At 35.8% G+C, this 23838-nt stretch overlaps 1 protein-coding gene across 3 annotated transcripts in view; it reads right to left on the reverse strand.

Annotated features, from left to right (window-relative positions):
• cpne4a (copine IVa) overlaps nucleotides 1-23838 on the reverse strand; it is a 46208-nt gene that overhangs the window by 5346 nt on the left and 17024 nt on the right. For all 3 annotated transcript variants that reach the window (XM_042772994.1, XM_042772996.1, XM_042772997.1), the window contains 11 exons: nucleotides 19207-19386; nucleotides 18275-18346; nucleotides 17741-17815; nucleotides 14707-14790; nucleotides 14535-14624; nucleotides 9784-9882; nucleotides 8324-8410; nucleotides 7967-8026; nucleotides 6697-6830; nucleotides 5407-5461; nucleotides 3699-3750 (listed from right to left, as the gene is read on the reverse strand). In XM_042772994.1, coding sequence (XP_042628928.1) covers nucleotides 3699-3750; nucleotides 5407-5461; nucleotides 6697-6830; nucleotides 7967-8026; nucleotides 8324-8410; nucleotides 9784-9882; nucleotides 14535-14624; nucleotides 14707-14790; nucleotides 17741-17815; nucleotides 18275-18346; nucleotides 19207-19386 — 988 coding nt within the window. The remainder of the gene's footprint in view (nucleotides 1-3698; nucleotides 3751-5406; nucleotides 5462-6696; nucleotides 6831-7966; nucleotides 8027-8323; nucleotides 8411-9783; nucleotides 9883-14534; nucleotides 14625-14706; nucleotides 14791-17740; nucleotides 17816-18274; nucleotides 18347-19206; nucleotides 19387-23838) is intronic.

A 23838-nucleotide genomic window follows, 5' to 3' on the forward strand; every position in this document is an offset into this window, starting at 1 on the left:
AACATTCCTGAACAAAATGTATTAGTTTCCACAAAATATTAAGCAGCACAACTGTTTTAACTGTCATGAGATAAGAACTGTTTCTTGAGCAACAAGTCAGCATATTAGAATGATTTCTGAAGGATCATGTGACACCAAGACTGGGATCATTTGCCATCATAGAAATAAATTAAATTTTAAAATATATTAAAACAAAACATTATTTTAAATTGTAAATGTATTTCAAAAAATTATTGTTTTTGCTCTGTTTTGATCAAATAAATGAAGCCTTGATATGCATAAGATGTACTAACCCAAACCTTTTAAATTTGAGTGGAGATGCATCCATATATACAGTGCCCTTAATAAGTATTGGAACAGTAAAGACAAAATTGTTCTGTTTGCTGTGGAGTCAAGAAATCTGTAAATATGATTAAAAGATGAATATGAGACAAAACTATAGACTGTCACATTTTATTATTGGGTGATTCAACACAAAGATGTTTTACCAGCTAAGAAGATCAGCACTTTTAGAGTTTCATCTCCCTATCTGATGTGAGCATAGGTATTGGAACAGTTGCCTCACAGGTCTTTCTGCTGTGTCCTGTTGCATTAATTCTTCAGATATTAAAAGCAGGGAATGTGTCTCATCAGTTATATCCATTGCTTCTGCATTCTAAGTCTTGCATTCGATGATGACACACACAAACCAGGATGAAGAAAAGGAAGCCAACTCTGAAAGAAAAAGCAAGCAATTTGGATGCTAAAACAAAAGAGGAAGTCAATTAGAACTACAGGAAAAACAAAAGGGCATGGAGAAATCAAGAGTTTGGAAACTACAGGCAACATCAGCAACCAATGACGACCTGATCGGCTGAGAAAAACAACAGTAGTTGATGACAGAGAAATCATAAAAGCTGTGAAAATGAACCCTAAAATACATGTCTATAAAATCAACAACAACCTCCAGAAAGCTGGGGTGATGCTCTGTCAATCTACAGTCCGCAGGAGAATTTGACACAGAATTACAGAAGCTACACAGCAAGATGCAAACCTCAGATCAGCACCAAAAATAGAAAGGCAAGATTCTTCACAAATGTGAGCCAGTAGAGTTTTGGAACTGAGTTGGGGAACCAATGAGACAAAGATTAACCTTTATCTAAGTGATTGGAAAGCAAAAGTGTGGAGAAAAAAGGGAACTGCAAATGATCCTAAGCATACAACCTCATCTGTAAAGCTTGGTGGAGGTAATGTCATGGCATGGGCATGCATGGCTGTCTCTAGAACAGGACCTCTTAAATTTAATGATGACTTAATGTATGATGGCAGTAGCAGAATGAATTTGGAAGGGTACAAAATCATCTTGGCTACCAATATTCAAGAAAATGCCACTAAACTCATTAGAAAGCACTTCACATTGGATCAGGACAATGACCCAAAACACCCTGCCAGTTCAGTCAAGGACTTTATCAGGGCAAAGAAATGTAAAGTCTTAGATTGCCCAAATCATTCTCCAGATTTAAATCAGACTAAACACAATTTCACCAGCTAAAGAGGAGACTAAAGACAGAAACTCCCAAAACAAGCAACAGTATGAATTGGCTGCATTAAAGGCTGGGGAAAAGCATAAGACCAAGAGTCTGGTGATGTCTATGGGTTGGAGACTCACTGCTCTGATTGCATGCAAGGGATCTGCAACTAAATATTAGCTTCTTTTAAATATTAGATCTTTTACATTTGCCTTAAATTCAACTGTTCCAATACTTATGCTCACATCAAATAGTGGGACGAACTCTAAAAGTACTGTCCTTTTTATTTGGTAAAACATGTATGTGTCAAAAGACTGCATAATAAAATATCACATAAAGCAGCCAGAATTCACTACTATTCAAAATGTCTTGACTCCACAGCAGAGAAAGCAATTTTGTCTTTACTGTTCCAATACTTATGGAGGGCACTGTATATATACACACATGTGTTTCTTAGAAAAAGTTTTTGCCAGAGTTCACTACTATTGAAAGGCCATGATGGGCAAAGTTTGGTATGGCAGCAGAATGGTTCATCACAACACCAGCAGGATAGTGCTAACCAGTCAAACCTTGACCCCCAACTGCTCCCCGGGCGCCGCAGCATTAATGGCTGCCCACTGCTCCGGGTGTGTGTTCATAGTGTGTATGTGTTCACTGCTGTGTGTGTGTGCACTTTGGATGGGTTAAATGCAGAGCACAAATTCGGAGTATGTGTCACCATACTTGGCTGTATGTCACGTCACTTTTTTTTTTTTTATTGATTGTAGCAAAATGATTACACCCCACTACTCAAAGTCGAGTTTTGCAGTTGAGCAAAACTTTTAAAACACGTGCCTTTGGAAGAGTGAGAAGACTGCAAAAAAACTGTGCTCGTTACACACCTCACCACGATTTGTCTACAAAGATTTGTCTATATTTAGAAAGTAAAAATTACTAATAATTGCACACCAATATCGTTCACACTAAGCGCACTGTGTGTGTCGTCCAGTTGTGTTGGAACCGCAATACTGTCATGCTGGATTTTCCAGACTATACCAGGGCGGAAAGGTGTGCTCTCTGCTTGGGGTAGATTGGCTGGCATGTGTCCTGGTGGGCTGCAAGCCATTTGCTATTCCTGGAAGAGACAGGCCTGGCTGCTTGTTCAAAAGCTGAGTGGTCTGTGCCCATTCTGGGCGCCACCCTGGTGTGTCTGCGCTGATAGAGGTGGAACAGAAATAGCAAGGGAAATCAAGTGACACCTATACACTAGACCGATGATCAATTTATTCTGCTCATGGCTGAAGGCAGGGATGATGGGAAAGCTAAGTACCAAACACAAACTGGGAGCAAACTAAATACAAAATCCAATCATTTGCAACTTCTGACTTGACTTCCAAGGCAACACCATCCCAAAGAGAGTTGGGTTACATTTGAATGGATAGATGACTTGACAGAGGCTTTCTCGCAATGACAGAATTATCATTTATATTACTTTACTTTCCCATCTTTCTCTGTTTTTCAAGTATTCATTGTTCTTATTTTTTCATCTTTACTCTCTGATAGCAGCCACCCTTTTAGGAGACATGAGTTTCAAACTTTAAACAGGTTGTGATGATGCAAGCCTACCAAGAGATTATGGTCTAAAAACAACTTTGCTTTTGAAGCACAGGGCGGTTAAATAAAAAGCAGAGTGGTAAAAAAATTCAATAAAATATGTAAAGATATATCCTACAAAATTAAACAATGTCCTCAAACTCTGTACAAGAAGTTCTGATCTAATGCAAGGCACCACTATCATTTCACCTATCCTTAAAACATCTGTTTTTGTGCTGACAGTCATTTTTACCTGCTGTCTTGGTCCAGAGAGACTTATTATTTAGGAAGGGGAGGGTGTGACATCAACGTCAACCAGGCCTCCCTCCTTCAGACATTCCCCTTAGGCCATATATTTTAAAGCAGCATTAAAAATTAATGTGTCCACCTTTGCCAGTAGCGTAGCTCTGTAATTCATCTATGCATATATTGATCTCCTTTGTGTGGGGGGACAACACTATACTGAAGGGCTGTCTGACTTTGTCAGTGTTATGTTGAGGCTTTTAGTAGTTCAGTCCCAGTGGGCAAAGGTTACACGGGGTAGTTAATGCATCCACATTAAGGAGATAAATTAAGATCTAGAATAGATAAAACATTGGAATAAATGCTCTATCATACCTGCACATTCTGGGTTGTCCTCGTTGAAGTTTACTGCAAAGTCATGTGAAACCTGAGGGGAAAAGAAAGAAAAAAGAAACATAACCTTCTTAGGCTATCTGTGGAATCAATAAAATACTCTTTGAAAATAATTCATACCATATATTATGCAGTTGTTAGTTCTCTGAATTTGACTGGCTGAGCAGCTTTCCAAGTGTTTTGATATAGTCCAACAGCAGGGACTTTTCACTGTCTGGTTAGGATTTTTCAGTGACATTTCTGCAGGTTACACCAGTAGGTGATGACAAATCACAGCTTTATAAGCGAGTTATTAATCACTCAAAATTAATTCAAAAACAGTTTCATTCAGGAGCTAAACATACGACTGCCTTTATAAGTCACTGAATTATTCACTCAACCAATTCATTCAAAGAGTCATTTGGGTGCAAATAACCATGTGATGGGAAGTCCAAATAAATTTCTGCAAAGTGATTCTTTTAGACTGTTCCTTTCAGTGAAAAAAGGTTCTCCATTTCTTTTTACGTTATCACATAATTCTGACATCCCAGCTTCACTCAAACACTTTATTAAAGCCATATGAAGACAAATTTTTCTAGTAATTTATATTATGTTTGTTGTCATCAGTCTTACATTTTGATTGGTACTGTTGACTTAAGAACTGCTGTGATCAGTTTAGTGTAATGTTGACTCCAGAACCATTGCAAGAACTGTTTATACAAAACGATTCATTGCAAAAAATAAAATATAAAATAAAAAATGGTTTTATGACAACATTACTCCATTTAGTCTGAATATTGAACACATTTTGAGAGAGCACTTCATTCATCGAATAACTGCTGATTCCAGATGTGAACAGTTTCAAACGATTCAGTCTGACTGGGTGAACTGGTTCAATCTGTTTACTGAATAAAACCAGTTCAAAAGAATGATTTGTTCATTTTTTCCCACTGTGCATTGCTCGGAGACCCAAGTGTTTATTCAAGTGTTGACCTTGCTTGGAACTATTTTGGTTGGTGAAAAAAAAATAGACATCAAATGGCAATATTGTGTCTAAAATTACTCAACATCCTGTGCACTGAATTCTTTATTTAGTCTTGCAATCGTGCTGTGTTGATTATAATTGGTCAGTTAGTCAAATATTTTTATATATTGACTGCTAAATTGTATAATTGTCCCAGGCACCTGATTTCATAGCTGTGCTAGTTTCATATCTCAGCTACCACTTTGCCATCTCTATCTTCTCATATGATAAATAAATCAAACTTAAATCAATATTTAATGTACATTTATTTATTTATGTGAAGTCAGTAGTCTTGAAATAAAAAGGATATTATACATTCAGCTGGTCAATATCGCTGGTCAATACCCCCCTCAGGGGGATTCAAGGCCTTTCTCTTCACATTGTAAATAAACACACAATTTTCAATACCAATGTTTTAAGATTTTTAAGAGATTTTAACAATAAGTCTGGAGAGAGGGTTGCACATCCAGATATTCAATCTATCTAGTCAAAACCATTTAAACCTAAGATGAATACAAAACACTCTCAGCTCAGCATAAAGGCACATTATCTGTCGGAAATGGGAAATGAAGCTGCTGATGTCACTTCACTCCAGCGGTAGCCTAATTAGAAGCATCGTTCACTCTCCATCCCATTAATGAAAAATTCCCATTGCACCCCCATCACTATAAATGTTAAAGAAGTTACCTTGAAGTCGGGAGGTATCCGAGCACCAAAGCCAAACGCTGGGAACATTTTGTCACTGCACGGAAACGAAAACGGACAGGAGATTAGAGCAGGCATGCATTGAGGATCTTGGGGATTACTTATCAAATTTCCCATCATGCTTTCCTGTCTCAATGGCCCCTCGTCACTGCTCATTCGTAATGGACACAGATTTGCATAACTGTTGTTAGTGCCTGCCAAATCAGCAACACTGTGATTTCAGATTTCATCCCAACCAAACATCCTGATGGATATGCATTCATCTCATTCTGGAGTGATGCCGGAGCTCAACACGGTGCTGGAAATGAGCTTCTGAATGACCTTTCAGAGTGCTGAAATAACAGCTCAGCTACAGTGGTCAAAAACACTGGGTTTCTAAAGAATCACCAAATGTTAAAATGCCACAGGCCACAGGTCTAATAAAATAACAGACTGTATGTCCAACTATAATTGTAACTCCCACCTTTAACACATCTTTAATTAAAACAAGCCCAGACTGTTTTATGTTTTTACAGCAAAATAGAGCAGCTATGTAAATTGGGAAACAATGTTTTATTTATTGATTCATAAATTCCAATTAACCACTCTCTATTTACTGTTTGAAGTAAAAAGCATTTTAAATTAAGTTTTCTGTGATGCATCTTGGTTATGTCATAACAACTATTTTCCCTTTTTAATCTATTAAGTTCAGGACATCACATTTCTTCATATTACAGTAGCTGTGTGCCTACGGCAGCAAATCAGTCACTGACTTAACAGACGGTGTTGTTGTATTAAGGTACCTCCTAAGCAAACTAGTCTCAAACCAGCTTCCAAGGCACCATAACATCATGTATAAAGCAATGTATGACCTGCATATTGCTCTATATGCTCCAGGGCATTAGGTTTTTCAAAAAAAAAAAAAAAAATACAATAAATTTCACTGTGGGTAAAACACCCACTACCATATGAAATATTTATATTTCTTCTTGTAAAAAATGTTCTTTGGTCAGAATACATGGCTACTTTTGAATGGCCATCAATGGTGAATGATGCACCACATCTACAAGGTTTTAGAACCATGCTAACCAGCCAAACCTTGAGCCCTTGTTTCATTCACATAACATTTTTATGATTTAGACAGCCTACACACTACATAAAAAATAAAATCCCAATGTTGGGACCCTGAGAACTGAATCGCATATGTGTGAACATAAACAACTGGTGTATGAAAGAAAGTCGAGAACCGAGAGAGCTGAAGTTGGGATTTGATTGGCTGTTCAGCCTGCTCACCTGTCATAGTCTTGGCAAATCTCCCCCACTGCGACTAAAGCTTTCAGATACTCGTTAGGCTGGTAGGGGTGGATGTAGTGTAACGAACAACTGTTTCTAGGATCCCCATTAGAGGCTGTGAAATCAATCGCTACCTGAAAAGGCAAGCAGCAATCAAAGTAGTGCTTTGATGCTAATTACTTAAAATGTATACACCATGTGGAGAATATCTACAGAGCGCTGTCTCCTACTGGCATTGACAGAGAGTAAACAGATTGTATAGAGCTGTAAAATGCATGAGTTTAAGTAGGCGTGGGACTATGTATGTAGATAAAATATACCTGGCTTGTATAGTTATGACAGACTTATTAACACAATATTCCCAATATATAAAGTCACGCAATAAAAGTCAATAGTATGGACACACGTGACTGACTTTTTTTTCTCATGATCACAAAACATAATTAGTGGTTCTCAAACCCTTTTAAGAAGACAACAATTAAAAAAAAAAATTGGACAATGTAACACTCCAAATCAGGGTGAAGTTTATACCTAAAATCTTGAAATAGTTTCTATTACTAACCCATAAGTTTGCTGAAACTTATGTTTTATTCATTCATTAAGTTTAACTACATAAATAGGTATGTATTTTTAATTAAATTAGTTATTAATAACCCTAATGGATTTTATAGCATTCATCTACAGTGCATGTGCCAACATTTGATTAATCAAGTAAAATCCTTCTCCCTTAGCAATACCATCTTCTGTTTAAGCAGAAAAGGTTTGTAAAAATCGCAGGTCTACCAGTTTGCTTTCTAGAGAAAACTTAACACTCATTAAAACTGCATGTTACATAAATTCATAAAACAAACATGAGGTCAACTGAATTGAAACTAGTTCTAAAAACCTTTCAGGAGACTGTACATGACAACAATTCAGGAAGAACTTATTGTGACATAATAATAGCAATATACACTACGGTGCACACAAAAGTGTCACGCAAAATTAACAGTGCTGTAAGCAGGTGAGACAATTATTACTTTATAAATTATGAAAAAAAAAAAAACATTTAGAATGATACTTTGTTTTTCCTGTTCCCATTAGTATGTACATGGTAATGAATAATAAATCATGAGTGTTATGTCTAATAAAAACATAATTCATTAAACAAAACTGGCATTTCTGCTAATGTCAGAAAAAAATATAATGGATGATTCATTTTTTAGATGTAAACACAGATAAACAAACTCCATCAACTAAGAAAGCAAGGGTTGTATCTGCCTGGACTTACTGTAAACTGTATTTGGCAACCACCCATGATGTAGTCCAGAAAGGAATGCATCTTAATTATCTGTGGATACAAAAGGGCAGGTTATCACAAATTCAAGCACTTTCATGTTGCTATCTCCTTCTTATCACTTCTAATTTATGTCAGTTATGATCAAATAGAGTGGCCATTTCCAGAGCTGGGATCTCACATTTTAGCCGAATGGAATGACTTCTAGCCATGTGAAGTTCCCACCTCCATCTACTGTAACCATCAACACCTCTGATGACAGCATGACACTGTCGCTTTTTGAAATACAAGGCCTACGGGGAGGAGACAAGGTCCTCTAGAGAGAAACATTTTATGATTAAAAAATATTACCTTGCACTGATTCAGAATGACAATCCCAGAGTTCTTGTAATTCTTCTTCTTGACTTTATATTTGGGGTTTATGCATTCCCATTGGACCTGACATTGTTTCAAAAATATAAAAATAAAAACAAGCCATTAGCTTTCCATCAGTACTGGTTGGAGTGGGCGATCGAGAATATAATAGCTTCATTAGAATGTGTGAGATATCGGTGCATAATCGCTTCCCATTGAAGCAGTGAAAGCCAAAAATAAGTGCTCCAGTAGACAATAGACTCAGAAAACAACAATTTCAGTCATAATAATGAGGAATGATGTCGAGCCTGGAAGCGTTGTTCTAAAATAATTAACAGAGTCTGGTACCAATGCCTGCAGTATTTAGATACAAGCCCAAAGTGTTCGAGACTTCACAAGAGAATGAGGTGTCATCCAGCTGTAGCTGTGCATTTTAGCAGAGTTACAATTAACTGACAGCTTAAAAGACAATGACTTATTGTTTTCAAAATCAGAAAGAGATGTTGGCTAATTTAGTCTTTAGCAGTAATGGTTAATCACTGGATCCATATTTAGAGCAAGTTGTGCATTGTAGATTATTTAATGGGGACTGAAAACTCTTTAACACCTTACACAGAACAACATCCTCATTATCGATTATTAAGGAGGACGGGGTCATTTTGTGTGAATTTTCGACCATAAAAAAGGCAATTATCCAGTTTGTAAACAGCATAGTGGTCCTGAAATGCAATATCCAAATTGCAGAAGTGCAGAATGACTTAATGGACACTTCTAGATCTAGCAGGTGGAGGGTTACGAACTCTGATGTGATGCTTTTTGTGTGCTTGCCTGATGTTTAAAGTGCACAGCAACACATTGTTTTGCAGACATTACAAAACAGCATTTCAAAAGCATTCCATCAGTTTTGTCATTTAGTTAAATTATTCTACTTAAGCAATTATTCCACTTATAATTACATTAGAGCACATTGTTCTTTTGCAGACAGTAATTTTGAGTCATTTTTCAGTTATGTTTTTTGTCAGGTCCTTCTTAAATGAATTTGGTTTCATATCAATAACTCAGACAATCATTAAATAAATCTGAATCTATCTATCTGAATCTATGTATATCTAGATATCTATCTGTCTCGCTATCTGTCTATACATCTATCTATACATCTATCATTTTAGATGATTAGAATATGTGAGAAAAATCCAGAAGTTCAGTTCAGGGATACTGGAGGTAATTCTCCACAGAATCTGTTAAAGTGTAGAAAACCTAAACTAACCGTGACCCACATGATCATGAAGATCTCCTCATCTAACCTCATTCCTCTTTCATCTTTCACTTTTGCTGATTACTCTTGAAATCAAACTAGTTTCTACTCATCAGTAGCTTACCCTGCTCTGAATATCTCACAGAGTAGTTTCAAGTAAAGCCAGTTGGATAAAAAAAAAAAAAATGGTTAAAACTGTTACCTGTCTTCCATCCATCGCTGATCGCATCTCTTTGAACGTAGCTTGAAACTCTCCTATGAAATCATGCTTTCCATTCGAGTCCCAGTCCCACACTGTACACTGGATGTTAAGGGAAGAACACAACAGGCTAAAATTTAATATTAATAAGGCATCTAAAGCAAATATCACTAAAACCTATAAGGTATGTGTTGGTCCAGTGGTATGCATGATTTCTCTTGCTTCTTTCACTTTTTTCATATCATTTGATTTCTTCTCTCCCCATCCCCCTCACATACATTTGTTTCCTCTACAGACATCTCGTTTGGATAAAAAAAATTCAGCATTCCTCCAGAGCAGAAATAATAGAATTCTGCTGGATGTGCACACCATCTACTCTTGTTGAACCAACTCAACTACACATGGTCCACAGAGAATGCTGAACACCACAGGTTCCTGTGGCTCAATGGTAGAGCATTGCGTTAGCAGCGCAAAAGGTTGTGGGTTCAATTCCCAGGGAACACACATACTGGTTAAAAAAATAAATAAAAAAAATTGTATAGCCTGAATGCACTGTAAGTCACTTTGGATAAAAGTGTCTGCTAAATGCATAAATGTAAATGTCTGGAACCCGAACACACAGCATAAAGAACTGGAGCAGACAACAGTCATCACTGTGCCTCATGCATTCATGAATTAAACATAAGTGACATTACAAATTAATTAAACTTTGAAGGTTTTCTGCAATATTCAGGACAACAGGGGGTTGAATTATATAATGTTGCTGTAAAAGATGAGACCAGGACATGGTGTGGGTGATTTTCATTCACACTTAGCCTGAGCAATATTGTTACCACATTTTCATACTTTTATGATGCAAGACAGAAATGAGTTGGACAAGCACAATTTAAAGCTGATGTGTGTCATTTTTTAATGTTATTATATTTTCTTGTATCTCAACATATGCCAACTATTACTAAGCCATTTGTAGCCATTCCACCAGCCTGAAACAGCAACACCGGCTCAATTAATGCCATTAGATGGGGGCAGAACTATCTGTTTGTTTAACCTGTAGAAGACAAAAGATATTCTGAGGGAAAAACCCTGTTAAAAATAAAAATAAAAACCCTGTTTGGAAACATATATATATGTTTGCAATTCTGTTTGGTGCCATTAGTGGCAGAGAAATTACACACTTCAGTTTTAAAACAAAGAATAAATTTCCAATTGAGAAAAAACATATTTGCTTAACCCTTAAAAATAACTTTGGGAATAAGGTTTTGATGCTATAACATGCTGTATTCTTTGAAATGGCAAAAAATAATCACCAGAGAGTATATACTCCATAATACAGTAAGCTGTGAAACATCCAGAAAAAAAAAAAAGCAATACAGTATGAAAAGGCACAACTACAGAGTACATTTTCTGAACTAAGAAATGGTAAAATGTTGTCATTCCGCTACATGTGTGGACATACAGTGGAACGAAATGTCATACCTCACAGGACCACGGTGCTACATAAATACAGACATACAACAATAAAGTAAAACAGTAAAACCTATACACAACTAACCTACTGTCAGATTTTGACTATAAATATACTATAAATAAATGTTTACCTATACATAAGCTAAGAAATACAGACTATACGAATGCTTCACATAATACTATACCTATACACAACTAACCTACTGACAGATTTTGACTTTAAATACTATATATAAATGTTTACCTATAAATAAACTAAGAGAAACTAAATACAAACTATACAAGTGCTACATATAAACACTGTACCTATAACACAACTAACCTACTGACAGATTTTTAATATGAATATACTATATATAAATGTTTACCTATACATAGACTGAAACGAAAAAAAAAATGTATATATAGACTGTACGAATGCTTCACATAATACTGTACATGTGCAAAGAGAAACATTGTAAGTCAAGCAGCTGGCTGGAGAACAGTGCAGGATGATTAGTAGTGCACGAGCATGTAAACATATTTGAGTCTTTGTGTGATTATGTACACACAGCAGTGTGTGTGAAAAGTGTCTAGTGCGCATAGAGGAGAATTTCACAAAAAATTTTTTTTATCAGTCTTCAGTGTCATATGATAATTCAAAAAATCATTCTAATATGCTGATTTAGTACTCAAAGACATTTATTATTATCAATGAGGAGAACAGTTGTGCTTTCCAAAAAAAAAAAAAATTCTTACTTACTCTGAATTTTTGAATGGTAATATATATATATGCTGTATATATGTTAGCTTATTAAGAAAACTATATATAAAGGACAACCATTCAGGTTACAGCAAGCAATATGTTCATAAGAGAGTCTGTCTGAAAGTGTCTATAACATCTGGACTGCACCAAACAACTGATGTACCAACAGCCATGTTAAGCATTCTGCAGAAAGATTGAGAGTTTAATGTTCATGAGAGAGTCTGTCTGAAAGTGCCTAGTTCATCATTTAAACTCAGTATGACAGAGAATGGGATGTCAGTGTACACAACAAGAAAAATGAAATCATAACACTTAATATTTCATTAGCCCACAACAAATATGTTTCGGTGGAGTCATGATAAGGCCTGTCAAATATCGTCAGGATCCAATCAATCACAGTCATTATGAGTTAACCACACATGGCACCATCACGGCACCCATTAAGTTTTCAGCAGAGGTTTTAAAAGGAAGACACATTTCCCACACTGATCATCTTTGCTCTGAGTGGTGTGACAGCAGCGTTCTCTCCTAAAGGTCAGGTCTGGGAATGGGGTGAGCTCCAGCTGTGAGCTGAACTACCGTGAGTGATTCTGCAGATGGCATGGAGGACAGCTGGTACTAAATGAGGCTGAGACGTTCACTTCAATAAGGTCTGAGTTCTGCTCAGTCATGAGTGGGCAGAAGGGAGGCCACATGCAGCCATATGCTGATGCACTACAAGCAGGAAAAGAGGCACAAAGGTGCCCTTAAGAGATGTTTACAGGGGGCCCAAAGCATCTTACTGTTAAATGTATAGTTTATGGAGTACACAGACTCCATCACTCCAGTGTAACACTGCGCTTTAAAGATGAACACTACCAAAAGTGACAATAAAAAGTTTTAAATTGTTACAAAAAAGAATCTTTAAAATAAAATATATCATGGTTTCCACAGCAAAAAAATAAGCAGCACAACTCCTTTTAACTGTCATGATAATAAGAAATGTTTCTAGAATGAAAGAATTATCAATAGTTCTTAAAAGGATTTCTGAAGGGTAATAAAAAAATTAAATCTTTTGAACAGTAGTATATGTCTCAAGTATGTTTTTTATCATCAGCCAATTAATCAATAAATCAACTATAAGAGTATTACTTCTTGCAAAATTAACAGTGAGGTTTGTGCTGATCATAATGTTTCGTGAATTGCTGACTTTCAAGAGCATCAAAATATTTTACATACAGTTGTGCAGTATCTGCAAAATGTTAATTATTTTACCAAAATAAGAGGGAATCATACAAAAAGCATGTTATTTTTTATTTAATACTGACCTGAATATGATATTTCGGTCACACTTTATTTTAATGTCCAATTCTCGCTATTATTAAACCATTAACTATGACTTTTGCCTCAATAAACTCCTAATTTGCTCCTTATTAATTGTTAGTAATGTAGTTGTTAAGTTTAGGTATTGGGTAGAACTAGCGATGTAGAATATGGTCATGCAAAATGTACATAGACCATAATCAATAGTTGCATATAAATTACTGTTTAATTTACATAAAATTACATTCATTCATTCATTAATTCATTCATGCACTACTGCAGTGCAGTGAAAGGCATATTTATTATCTTGTTTATAATATTTTAACAGGAGGTACTTTAATTTAGATTCTTGTGGGAAACTGCAACTTTTAATATTAAATTTGTCTGCTTGAGCACATTCGTGTCAAACTTTCCCTGAGTAATTTTCTTTCCCTAGCAGTCTTTGATGAAATGCGAACGAATAAATGAAGCAAGAGAAGGCCAGAAAGAGGAAAGAGGGAGGTGGTGAATTAAGACATGCACATATTTAAGTGGAATACATGGTAATTCCTAGTGAATTCTTCCTGAAACACATGCTCAACAAGCCTAATAGTCCTGAGCCAGTGTAACCAGACCATGTGACTGATCAGAGCTCCTGCCAGATATCTGATCTCACACATGGTGGTCCAGCAAAACTCATTTCTAAACAGTATGAAAATCAGCACTGGCCACCTGTCAGCGTATAAATGCAATCTATCTATCTATCTATCTATCTATCTATCTATCTATCTATCTATCTATCTATCTATCTGTCTGTCTGTCTGTATGTCTGTCTGTCTGTCTGTCTGTCTGTCTGTCTGTCTGTCTATATACCAAACTTCACTAACTGCATCAAAATGCACTATCTGTCTGTCTATAGTATTTATCCAAAAGTAGACTTATGCAACAGTATCTCAAAAAAAGAGTCTATACTTAACTAACTGCATCAAAATGCACTGGAAATCAAAACAAAAAAAAAAACAAATAAAAAAAATCAAAAAAAAAAATAATAATAATAATTTTCCCAAAGTGCTGAAGTGCCTTTCAGTCAAATTTTAGTAGAATTATTGACGGGTAATAAGCAGACCATTTTTACCCAAGCTGTGTCTGGAACATGAATTGCAAATGCTAATGTAAATGTAAAACTAAATTCCATGTATTTATTTGTTAGTGTAAGTCAAATACACATTCATCTCCAATAGCAAGTGACATCTTATTTTACCTTCAGTATTCTTTCATGGTCTCCACTACAGAGTGAGTTAAGGGACGTCTTGAAGGTCTTCCACACGGGGTTGAGGTTATTCATGACAGTCTGTGTGCAGAGGGGAAGAGAACAATTCAGTATCGCTTAAGCACTGTCACACAGAAATCTGAGAAAGAAATGGTTGTCTTACCTCTGTTCTGTGCACTAGCTGCTGAGTGTTGTCATCATTTACCCTGTAGATCTCTAAGAATGGATCCGACTTGCTGAAAAAATCCTGAGGGAATAACAAGCACAGAGATCAGCTGAACATCTCAAACAAAGTGATTCTGGAGAGTTTGTACATTCCATAATATGCATGATGCATCTAATATGCATTCATGTAGCCAAGCAGCATCGCCACTACATGAAACATTGTTTTTTTTTAGCAAAAACAAATTGAAAATGAATTGTGTCCTTGCTGGTAACTTTTTTTTCAAGCAGTTTCCTGTGCTCCCATTGTCGGCTCTGCTGCTATCTGTCTGCTTAGGGGTCTTCTCACCTGATAGGACCAAATATGGTTGGGGATGGATGTTACATTAATAGCACCATACAATATAGGCCAAGATAATCAAGTCACTAAAATTACATGATAAATGCAATCAAATGCACTCCTAGTTTATTTTAAATTCTTTTATTATTTTTCGGAGACACAGAGACTCTTTTGCTATACATCTCTTCTTTTATTTGACCACCAAAGAGCTCCTAAAAGATTCACTAATGTTGCCTTTGCAAAATATAAACTGCTATTTAAAACACAGTATTACACGCCTCTCATGAATACTGATTGGTCAAAAGCAGCATGTAGCTATTAGATTTTTCTGATAAATTATATTTTTCCTTACATAAAAGATCATCAATATATATCATTAATTAATAATAATATCAATTGTGCTACTTAGTATTTTTTAGAGCATGTGATACTTTTTTCAACTAACAATATAAGTCTTTACTATCTATTTTTATCAATTTAATATATTTAAAGGGGTCATATGACGTTGCTAAAAAAGAACATTATTTTGTGTATTTGGTGTAATGCAATGTGTTTATGTGGTGTACATTATTGTTGCTCCTCTATGCCCCGCCTTTCTGAAACACGTCGATTTTTACAAAGCTCATCTCTAAAAAAGCGAGGTGTGCTCTGATTAGCCAGCTAATCAAAACAAAAGTTTAAGTTATGAGAATGAAACAGCAACATATCAAAAGATCAGAGGATCTTGACAGCCTGGGTCTCTGATCAAAGTTTTAATTACTCAGATACCAAGGATATGATTTTCATGAAAGGATCATGACTTAGGAAAGGAAAATAACTCTTAAATGAAAAGTGATTTGAAGGAGGCTTTCCTTTTCTACCTTTTGATGCCCTGTCAAGCAGCAGAACGGGACGCTCTGTGTGAAACTGAGATGTTTGTGGATCATTTGTTATGCTTGTATTAATCCCTCTTATTAATTTTAGTCCCATGTAATTACCCTGCTGACAAGAGTTGATTGTGTCTCCCACAGGAATAGTACTCTCTCTATCAATCTCTCTCTTTACTTTTTCAACTGTCTGACCACATTTCCGAGTATGGGAATTAATCAAGGCTGAAGTTTATTTTTACCAGCATCCCTGATCATTTCTATCTAATCACAACAGTTTTAGTGGCTCATTTCATATTCCTGTGTTGATCCTCTCACAATGTAATGTAGACTTTTAACCATGAGGCTTAACCATGGGAGAGTTCAATTATATTTGACACTTGACAGCAACTGCTGTTGTTCATTTCACATGCTTATTTTCTTAAAGGCATAGCCAAAAAAAAAAAAACAGACTTTAATTCTAGGGATTAGAAAGAGGGTTAAAAAATGGTATAAAAGGTGTTTTTTGTGCTTGGGGTCAGTAAGATTTTTCAATGTTAAGGAGTCTCTAATGCTAATCAAGGATACATTTATTTTATCAAAAATACTTATAGTAATATCATGAAATATTACAACTGAAAATAACTGTAAAATAACTGTTTTCTATTTTAAAATGTTAAATTTTTGTATATTAATAGTTTAAAACTGTTTCTCAACTGATGGGTCGTGACACAAAAGTGGATCGCAAGAGCGTTCTGAGTGGGTCATGGAGTGTACAGTCAAAGAAACAACATCAGCAACAAAAAAACTAAATTCAAATTGTTTTTTCTGATGTGAGACTTTAATTTTGAAAGACATGTGTGAAAGCTGTTTTGTCAGATGCAGTTTAAGAAAAGTGCGCCTGAGAAAAACGTGCTGTCCTGATTCAGTATCTGCAGTCAGATGAGATGTTGTCATGCTTGAGGTCAGTGTCATTTTTCTATCATTATTTTCATAACTGGTTACAAAATAAAATATCTCTCACCTCGAACTATCCTGTCCTGTCAGACGTTATGTGCTCGTAGCAAGTTCTCTTCAATTGCATGCGCAAATGTGATGGCGCATGCTGTATATCACTTCACTATAGCACAAAAGAAGCTATGAGCATGCAACGTTTAAAAATTAAAGTAAACACCAATAAATTACATAACTGATACATGGTGTGTTTGCTGGGAAGGATTTGCATGAAGGTATCATATTCATTCTATTTAGGAGCAGCTTCTATGTTTCATTAACAGTTCATGTTATTATTATTCACCATAGTAACTGTTGTTTCCATAACCCAAAAATGCCATGTTATTTTCACTTTGTGTTATCTTTTACATGTTTAAATCACTGTGGTGGTTCATACCAACCTAATTGTATTAAAACTGTTAGGAATTAGTTTTGGGACTAGCCTTACTTTATATACTATTCATAAACCAACAATATGTATGTTAAGCAATGGGGGACGGTGCTTGTGTGTGTGTGCGTCAAATTTTTTTTTTTGTGTGTGTGTGTGTGTGTGCGTCAAATTTTTTTTTGGATTTTTGTTTTTAAAACAAATTATGTATATATTTGAAATAGAAATCTTTTTTAATTTTATAAATGTATTTACTGTCAATTTAATGCATCCTTGCTGAATAAAAGCATTTATTTATTTTAAAGAATCCTACTGACCCCAAAGTCTTGAATGGTAGTGGTTTATAATCTGACCTCTTAAAATGCATCATAAGGCCCAAAATCAATTGCAGACAAAAACTGATGGTTGTTGTTACAGTACATAAGATCATTTTATATTCTGAATAAACGTGCACAGGAGGTCTTCCTACCTTATCATCCAGCTTCCTCGCACTGAATGAGAGTTCGACGTAATCATTATTTCCTGTTAGCTCCTCAGCGGTGATCTGGAGATTGAGATTGAGAGTGATGAATTGTTTTCAGCAGACGAGAAAACAGAATCAGAAGCTAACCGTGAAGACTGACATTTGTTTTATAGATCTTGCTTTCCTCACCAACTGAGTTTTACATGTTCAACTGTTGCTTCTGCATTCCTGTCAATGTGCATTAAGAAGCTCCTCTGGCCATTTTCTGCTATTTTTGTTTCATAGCTCACATTCAATACCACATCTGACTGTTTTGGAAGGGTTTTGTGTACATTGAGAAGTTGTTCTATGTTTGCCTGGGTTCAGTAGTGGCATTGATCATACAAAGCACCTATCATATAAAGTGCAAAGCTTTTAAAGATTAAACTGTGAAATGTTTGCATAAGGCCATTTGCTGGTCTTTTGCACCACTGGATATTTGCATAAGTAGAGCGCGAGAGAAAGCAAACAGATCAATTTGGGATTTGGGAAAGTGCTCACCATAATAGACGATTTCCCGACTGTGTTGCCCTGTTTAAGCAGGGCTTTGGTGAATTTTCTCTGGGAGATGATCTATTTGGAAAGAAATAAGATATTTTAAGTCGGTCAGAGGCCACCTTGTTTTGATGGACAGAACACACACAAAAACATGAATATGTGAGGTACGCAGCACATAATAACACATTGGGGAGAATTTGGCATGTAAGTTTAGTTCATAATTACACCATGAAGTCTTATCCACTGCATTATTAAAGTGCTGCATTATTGACTGTTAAATATTTATAAATAGGAGGGAGTGCTTTTGGTTTTATTTCCCCTAGAAACTCTTTATGAGTGAGTGTCAACACCTCGCTTTCTCACTTTATTAAATGCAGCTCATTTCAACAGTTATACTCACCTCTTCCCCCTCCAACCAAAACAGAATTAAAACAAACAACCCAGCTCCTCAGAGAGAAAAGCAGACTTAGAAAGTGGTTTGATGCAAAAAAATAAACCCATGAATATCAAACAAAATGAATACTGGCATCCGTTATACACTATAAGCTTCTAGCAAATTCATTACTGAGAAACTGCAAATCTTAACCATCTGGCAGAAGATCATGTGTCTGGTTTTCCATTTGCTCAAACTGCAGATAAGAGAGTAACATGGCCCATCTGGGCCGACCGTCCTTCCTGCACTGAGCTGGCTACACAGACATCTCACATTTCAAAATTCAGTCAGCCATACAATGTCCAGAAATGCTCTTAACAGTTGTTGGTGTGATTATTTAATTAGGAGACTTCATCTGATTTGGGCACAGTGCCGGCCCCACTCTTCCCTGAATGTGTGCAATCAACGATCAGGTAGAGATGCTGTTGCAAAATGAGCATTGCTAAGCAAAACTAGAAAAACCATAATAATCACACATAGCCTGATGAATTTCTATGCTCACTTGGCCCAGTGTGCACTCCATGGCTCCCAGGCAGTCCACTTCTCTCATGCCATTATGACTACTGCTGATGTCATAGAGCTCGTAACGTAGTCGCTGGACCTCTTCAAAGTAGAAGTCCAGGGTGAAGACCTTAGAAAACGTGGGGTTTAGACAGCTCCGAATCACCTCTGTCCTGTCCACCTGTAAACACACCAGAAAACAATTATCTACTTGGACAGTAACACACTATAATACTACTATTTCTGCAGTATGTACACAATGTTCAGTATATAAAATTTCTGTGTGAGTGGAATACGAGAAAGAAAAATCATGAAAAATTATGTTGCCCACATTTGATGTATAAAACAAACAAACCAAGCCCTACAGTTTAATAAAATAACATATTTGAAGTGAATAGATTATTTGTTAATTACATTTAATCAATTATACGGTAACACTTTATAATAACTTTCATTAATAAATCATTAACAAACATTCAATAATGCTCAACAGATCATTAGTTAATATAAATTAGGTATCATAAAGTGTTACCAAAAGCTTTGTTTCTCCCATCACTACAAACATTAGTATGCCATGTTTATTGCCTCGTATCTTTCAAAATCCACATGACTTAATTTCTTCTGCAGAACACAAAAAGGGTTATTAACATCAGAATGTGCAAGCTGCTCTTTTCCATCCAGTGAAAGTGAAGCCATACAATGTCCAGAACTGCTCTTAATGGTTGTCGGTGTGATTATTTAATTAGGAGGCTTCATTATGATATGAGGTTAATGATATGAGGTTAGCAAATACATTAGCAAATAATGTCAAATTTGTCTTTTTGAGACAACTAAGCCTTTGAAATGTTTATTATAGCCTATGCTTTTATCACATTTCATTCACGTTTTGGTAAAGCACGCACTGTATACTAGTATTCTATTCCAAACACAGTCTTGGATCCAGTTGAGCTGAATTCACTGTAGTGGATGTTCAGGAGAGGTTAATCAAGTTAATAGCTTTCAAGAAGGATTTCTAAGGTCAATATTTAATCTCAGGACAAGCTGCTTGTTTGGGAAGTAAAAAGACATTTGACAAGAGCTGATACTCAGGACCAGATGAACAGGGAATCAGTGACCTGTGAATTGACTTTAAAGAACTGATCAATTAGTACTGTAAAAGCCCAATCCATTTCTACTTATCTTACCATTAACCAGCAAAACCAACTGTACTAATGGCTCTCATCAATCTCATACTAATAGCAGATGTAACAAAGCATTTTTATACAGAGGATGCAAACAAACAAAATATGGTATGTTTAATCACTCTCATTAAGCTCTTTTGAGACACCATTTAATCACCTAACATTAACTTTCATAATGCTCTTGAAATCAGTAAATGTAATAAATCTCAGAACGAAACGATAAAACCATGTCACTGCCAAATTCCTGAAGAATGTATCTTCCTCTCACCTCATGCAGGCAAAGAAAAGGGTTTGTTTAATCTGACATTCCTCAGCCGCCTAGTCATGGTTTAGTCTCAGTTGTTTAACTTTCCTCGGCAGCTCAGAGTCTCAGGATTCTGTTCTTTTTTTCATTTTTCACGCTGCTCTCTGCAAGGGGTAACAACCCAGCTTACTTGCTTATTTTCTGACATAGAAGATCTTTTACCATTTAATAAGATTTAATTATAATGTAAATGGCTTTCTTTTTAATGTATTTCACTTGTGTAAAATGGATATTTATGAACTGTGTACTGTATTTCTCACATGCCATTTGCCATAAACAAAAGCTTAATAAGAATAATTGCATCCGAGATGAACAATGTTGCTTCATAGTGCTTCATTATTGACTGGTATATTGACCAGAAGTGACCGTTTAAAGTTAAAGGGATACTCCAACCCAAAATGAAAATTTTGTCAATTATCACTTACCCCCATGTCGTTCCAAACCCGTAAAAGCTCTGTTTGTCTTCAGAACACAATTTAAGATATTTTAGATGAAAACCGGGAGGCTTGAGACTGTTCCATAGACTGGCAAATAAATAGCAGTGTCAAGGTCCATAAAAGGTATGAAAGTCGTCGTCAGAATACTCCATCTGCCATCAGATGTGCAATCTGGGTTATATGAAGCGGCGGGAACACTTTTTTTAAGCGAAGAAAACAAAAATAAAAACTTTATTCCATAATTCCTTTGTCAACAGTCTCCTTTGTGTCTCTCCATACCACCGTATGCTGCCTATGCTCTTCTGTATCATCTGTATCATCACACTGTTTTCTTTTAAATCAAAGCTAAATACACATAGAAACAGCACATCCTTGTGGTGTGGCTTACACAGAAGAGCATACACAGCATATAGTGATTGGAGAGACACAAAGGTTCCAAATTAAAACTTCAGCATATTCATATATTCTTGAAAATATTCTTTAAATAAATAATCATATTTATCCAAATGGTTTTTTTTTTTATGTTTACTTCAGCATTAAAATGGTCAGTTTATATAACTCAGGGTGCCCATTTAATTTGCACCAACCAGCTGGAGACCCTGCCATTTCTCTTCATTAAGGTCTATAATAATATATTCGCCTGACTCTTCCAGGTGTTTGCTCTTTATTAACAGGGGCTTCCTCAGGGCAGCTGGTGCTGTTTTATTGGGAAAGTTGTGTGTGCCATCTACTCAGCGTTCTCCCGGAGGGAATAAACATCAGTCGGGGAGACATGGACCCCGAAGCAGCTGTTTATTTCTGCTGCTGAATATGCTAATAGATCTCACTTATCAAAGTGAAAATAATACAGTTCTGATGATGCTTAATACACATCCGTTCTCTGTCTAACTGTTGTTTGTATTCCGACACTGCTGTCAGGAAACATCTGCTCTGTTGTACACCAGGCAACTTGTTAACCTCTCAGAATGCTTCTTGTGACTATTCATCAGAAAAGAAGTAATTGCCTCTATTGTGTGACATCTTGTGTATTAAAAGAAAGAAAGAAACTTGTTAAACGAGTCAAAAACTGGTTGAAATCACACATGAGCTTTAAGAGGATTGGGAGAACCATGCAAATCTTAACAAACATTGACCATTTCATTGCTCACTGATAATAAATCAGGCCTTACAGGATTTTTCATTAGGAAAATAAAAATGTGACCTGGAACCAGAAGAGCAGGGCCATTCCAAGCCAAGATTTCCATTCGTGGATCTTCCATCACACTCCCATACACATCAACAAGCAGATCCCACATGACAATTTCTGGCAAGAGAAGTCTGGATAAGCCAGCTTTCAAAAAAGACGTGTGTCCACTCAGCCTCAGAAAAGTCCCTTTATGCCTGCATAAACAGGAGCCTGAGCTCATCACTGGACTGGACTGACAGTCTTTTGGCATAGACACATAGACAGCAGAGCTCTGGAGATACCAATAAATATTCAAGACACCATTGTTAGAAAGGCTTCTTGTCATTCGGTTGTACTTCATTGGAGATCCTCAAATGGTGATATATATCATGTGTTTGATACATACAATTATGGTTTAAGGCAATAGTTTAATTACAAATTAAAATTCGGACATCATATACTCACCATGTTGTTTTACTGGTGTGATGGCAAAGCTGAATTGTCAGCAGCCATTACTACATTTGGTGTAACACGAGCCTTCAAAAATCATTTTAATGTTCTGATTTGGTGTTTATAAACCACATCGTATCATTATCAATGTTGAAAACAGTTGTGCTGCTTAATATTGTTTTGGAAACCAGGATCAATCAACAAATCTAAATATAATTAGTGTAATATGCAAATCTAAATATATTTACTGTCATTTTTTATAAATGTAATTATTAACTAATTACTTATTTACTAATTATTAGAACTAATTATTTACTAAAGTCCGTGTTCATTTCTTTTTTTTTTTAAAAAGTGTGTAGTGCACAATGGAAGTAAACTGCCAATTTTTGAGGATTAAAAAACAGAAATGTGAAGCTTATCATTTTAAACAGGCATTATAATTTTATAAAAACTTGTGTATTATTTGAGCTGTAAAGCTGTATAAATCATAATTTTTAGTCATTTTAGAGTTGTATTGTATTCTGTTGTCATGGCAACAAAGTTATACAATTTAATATAACTTTACGCAAAAACAAAGTTAAAGTAAACAGTTTTTTACATTAAATTAATGCTAACATTCATATTGTTTTCTTTGTGTGGCCTTTAAAAGAAAGAGTATTTTAACATATACTGTATGGATTGGCCTCATTCAATTCCACCGCAAGGACCTCATGGTAAAAAAGAAAAAAAGAAAAGAAAAAAATGTTTAAAAGAAATTGAATCAACATCACACCAGAAATGCTGTCAAATGAGCTTAACTTCTACTAATCCCAGAATATTGCTTTGACCATCAGAAAATGTAACTTTGTTACCAATTACACATTGTTGTGTAAGCATATTAGCATGAAACAGCATGCAAAACAAGCTACTATAAATGTTTTCACACCAGCCTTGTTTCTTGGCCTTTGTTGTGAGTGCGATATGCCGGATGGAAGTTTGGAAAGCATGAGCATATTTCATAAGGTTTCATCACATCCATTCACACACATACAAAACACACACACACACACACACATAAGTCACAAATAGCACTGGCCCAAAGGATGAGTCTCAACAT

The sequence above is a fragment of the Cyprinus carpio genome, chromosome A16 (genome assembly GCF_018340385.1).
Source record: "Cyprinus carpio isolate SPL01 chromosome A16, ASM1834038v1, whole genome shotgun sequence".
In the NCBI taxonomy this organism is placed as follows: Eukaryota; Metazoa; Chordata; class Actinopteri; order Cypriniformes; family Cyprinidae; genus Cyprinus; species Cyprinus carpio.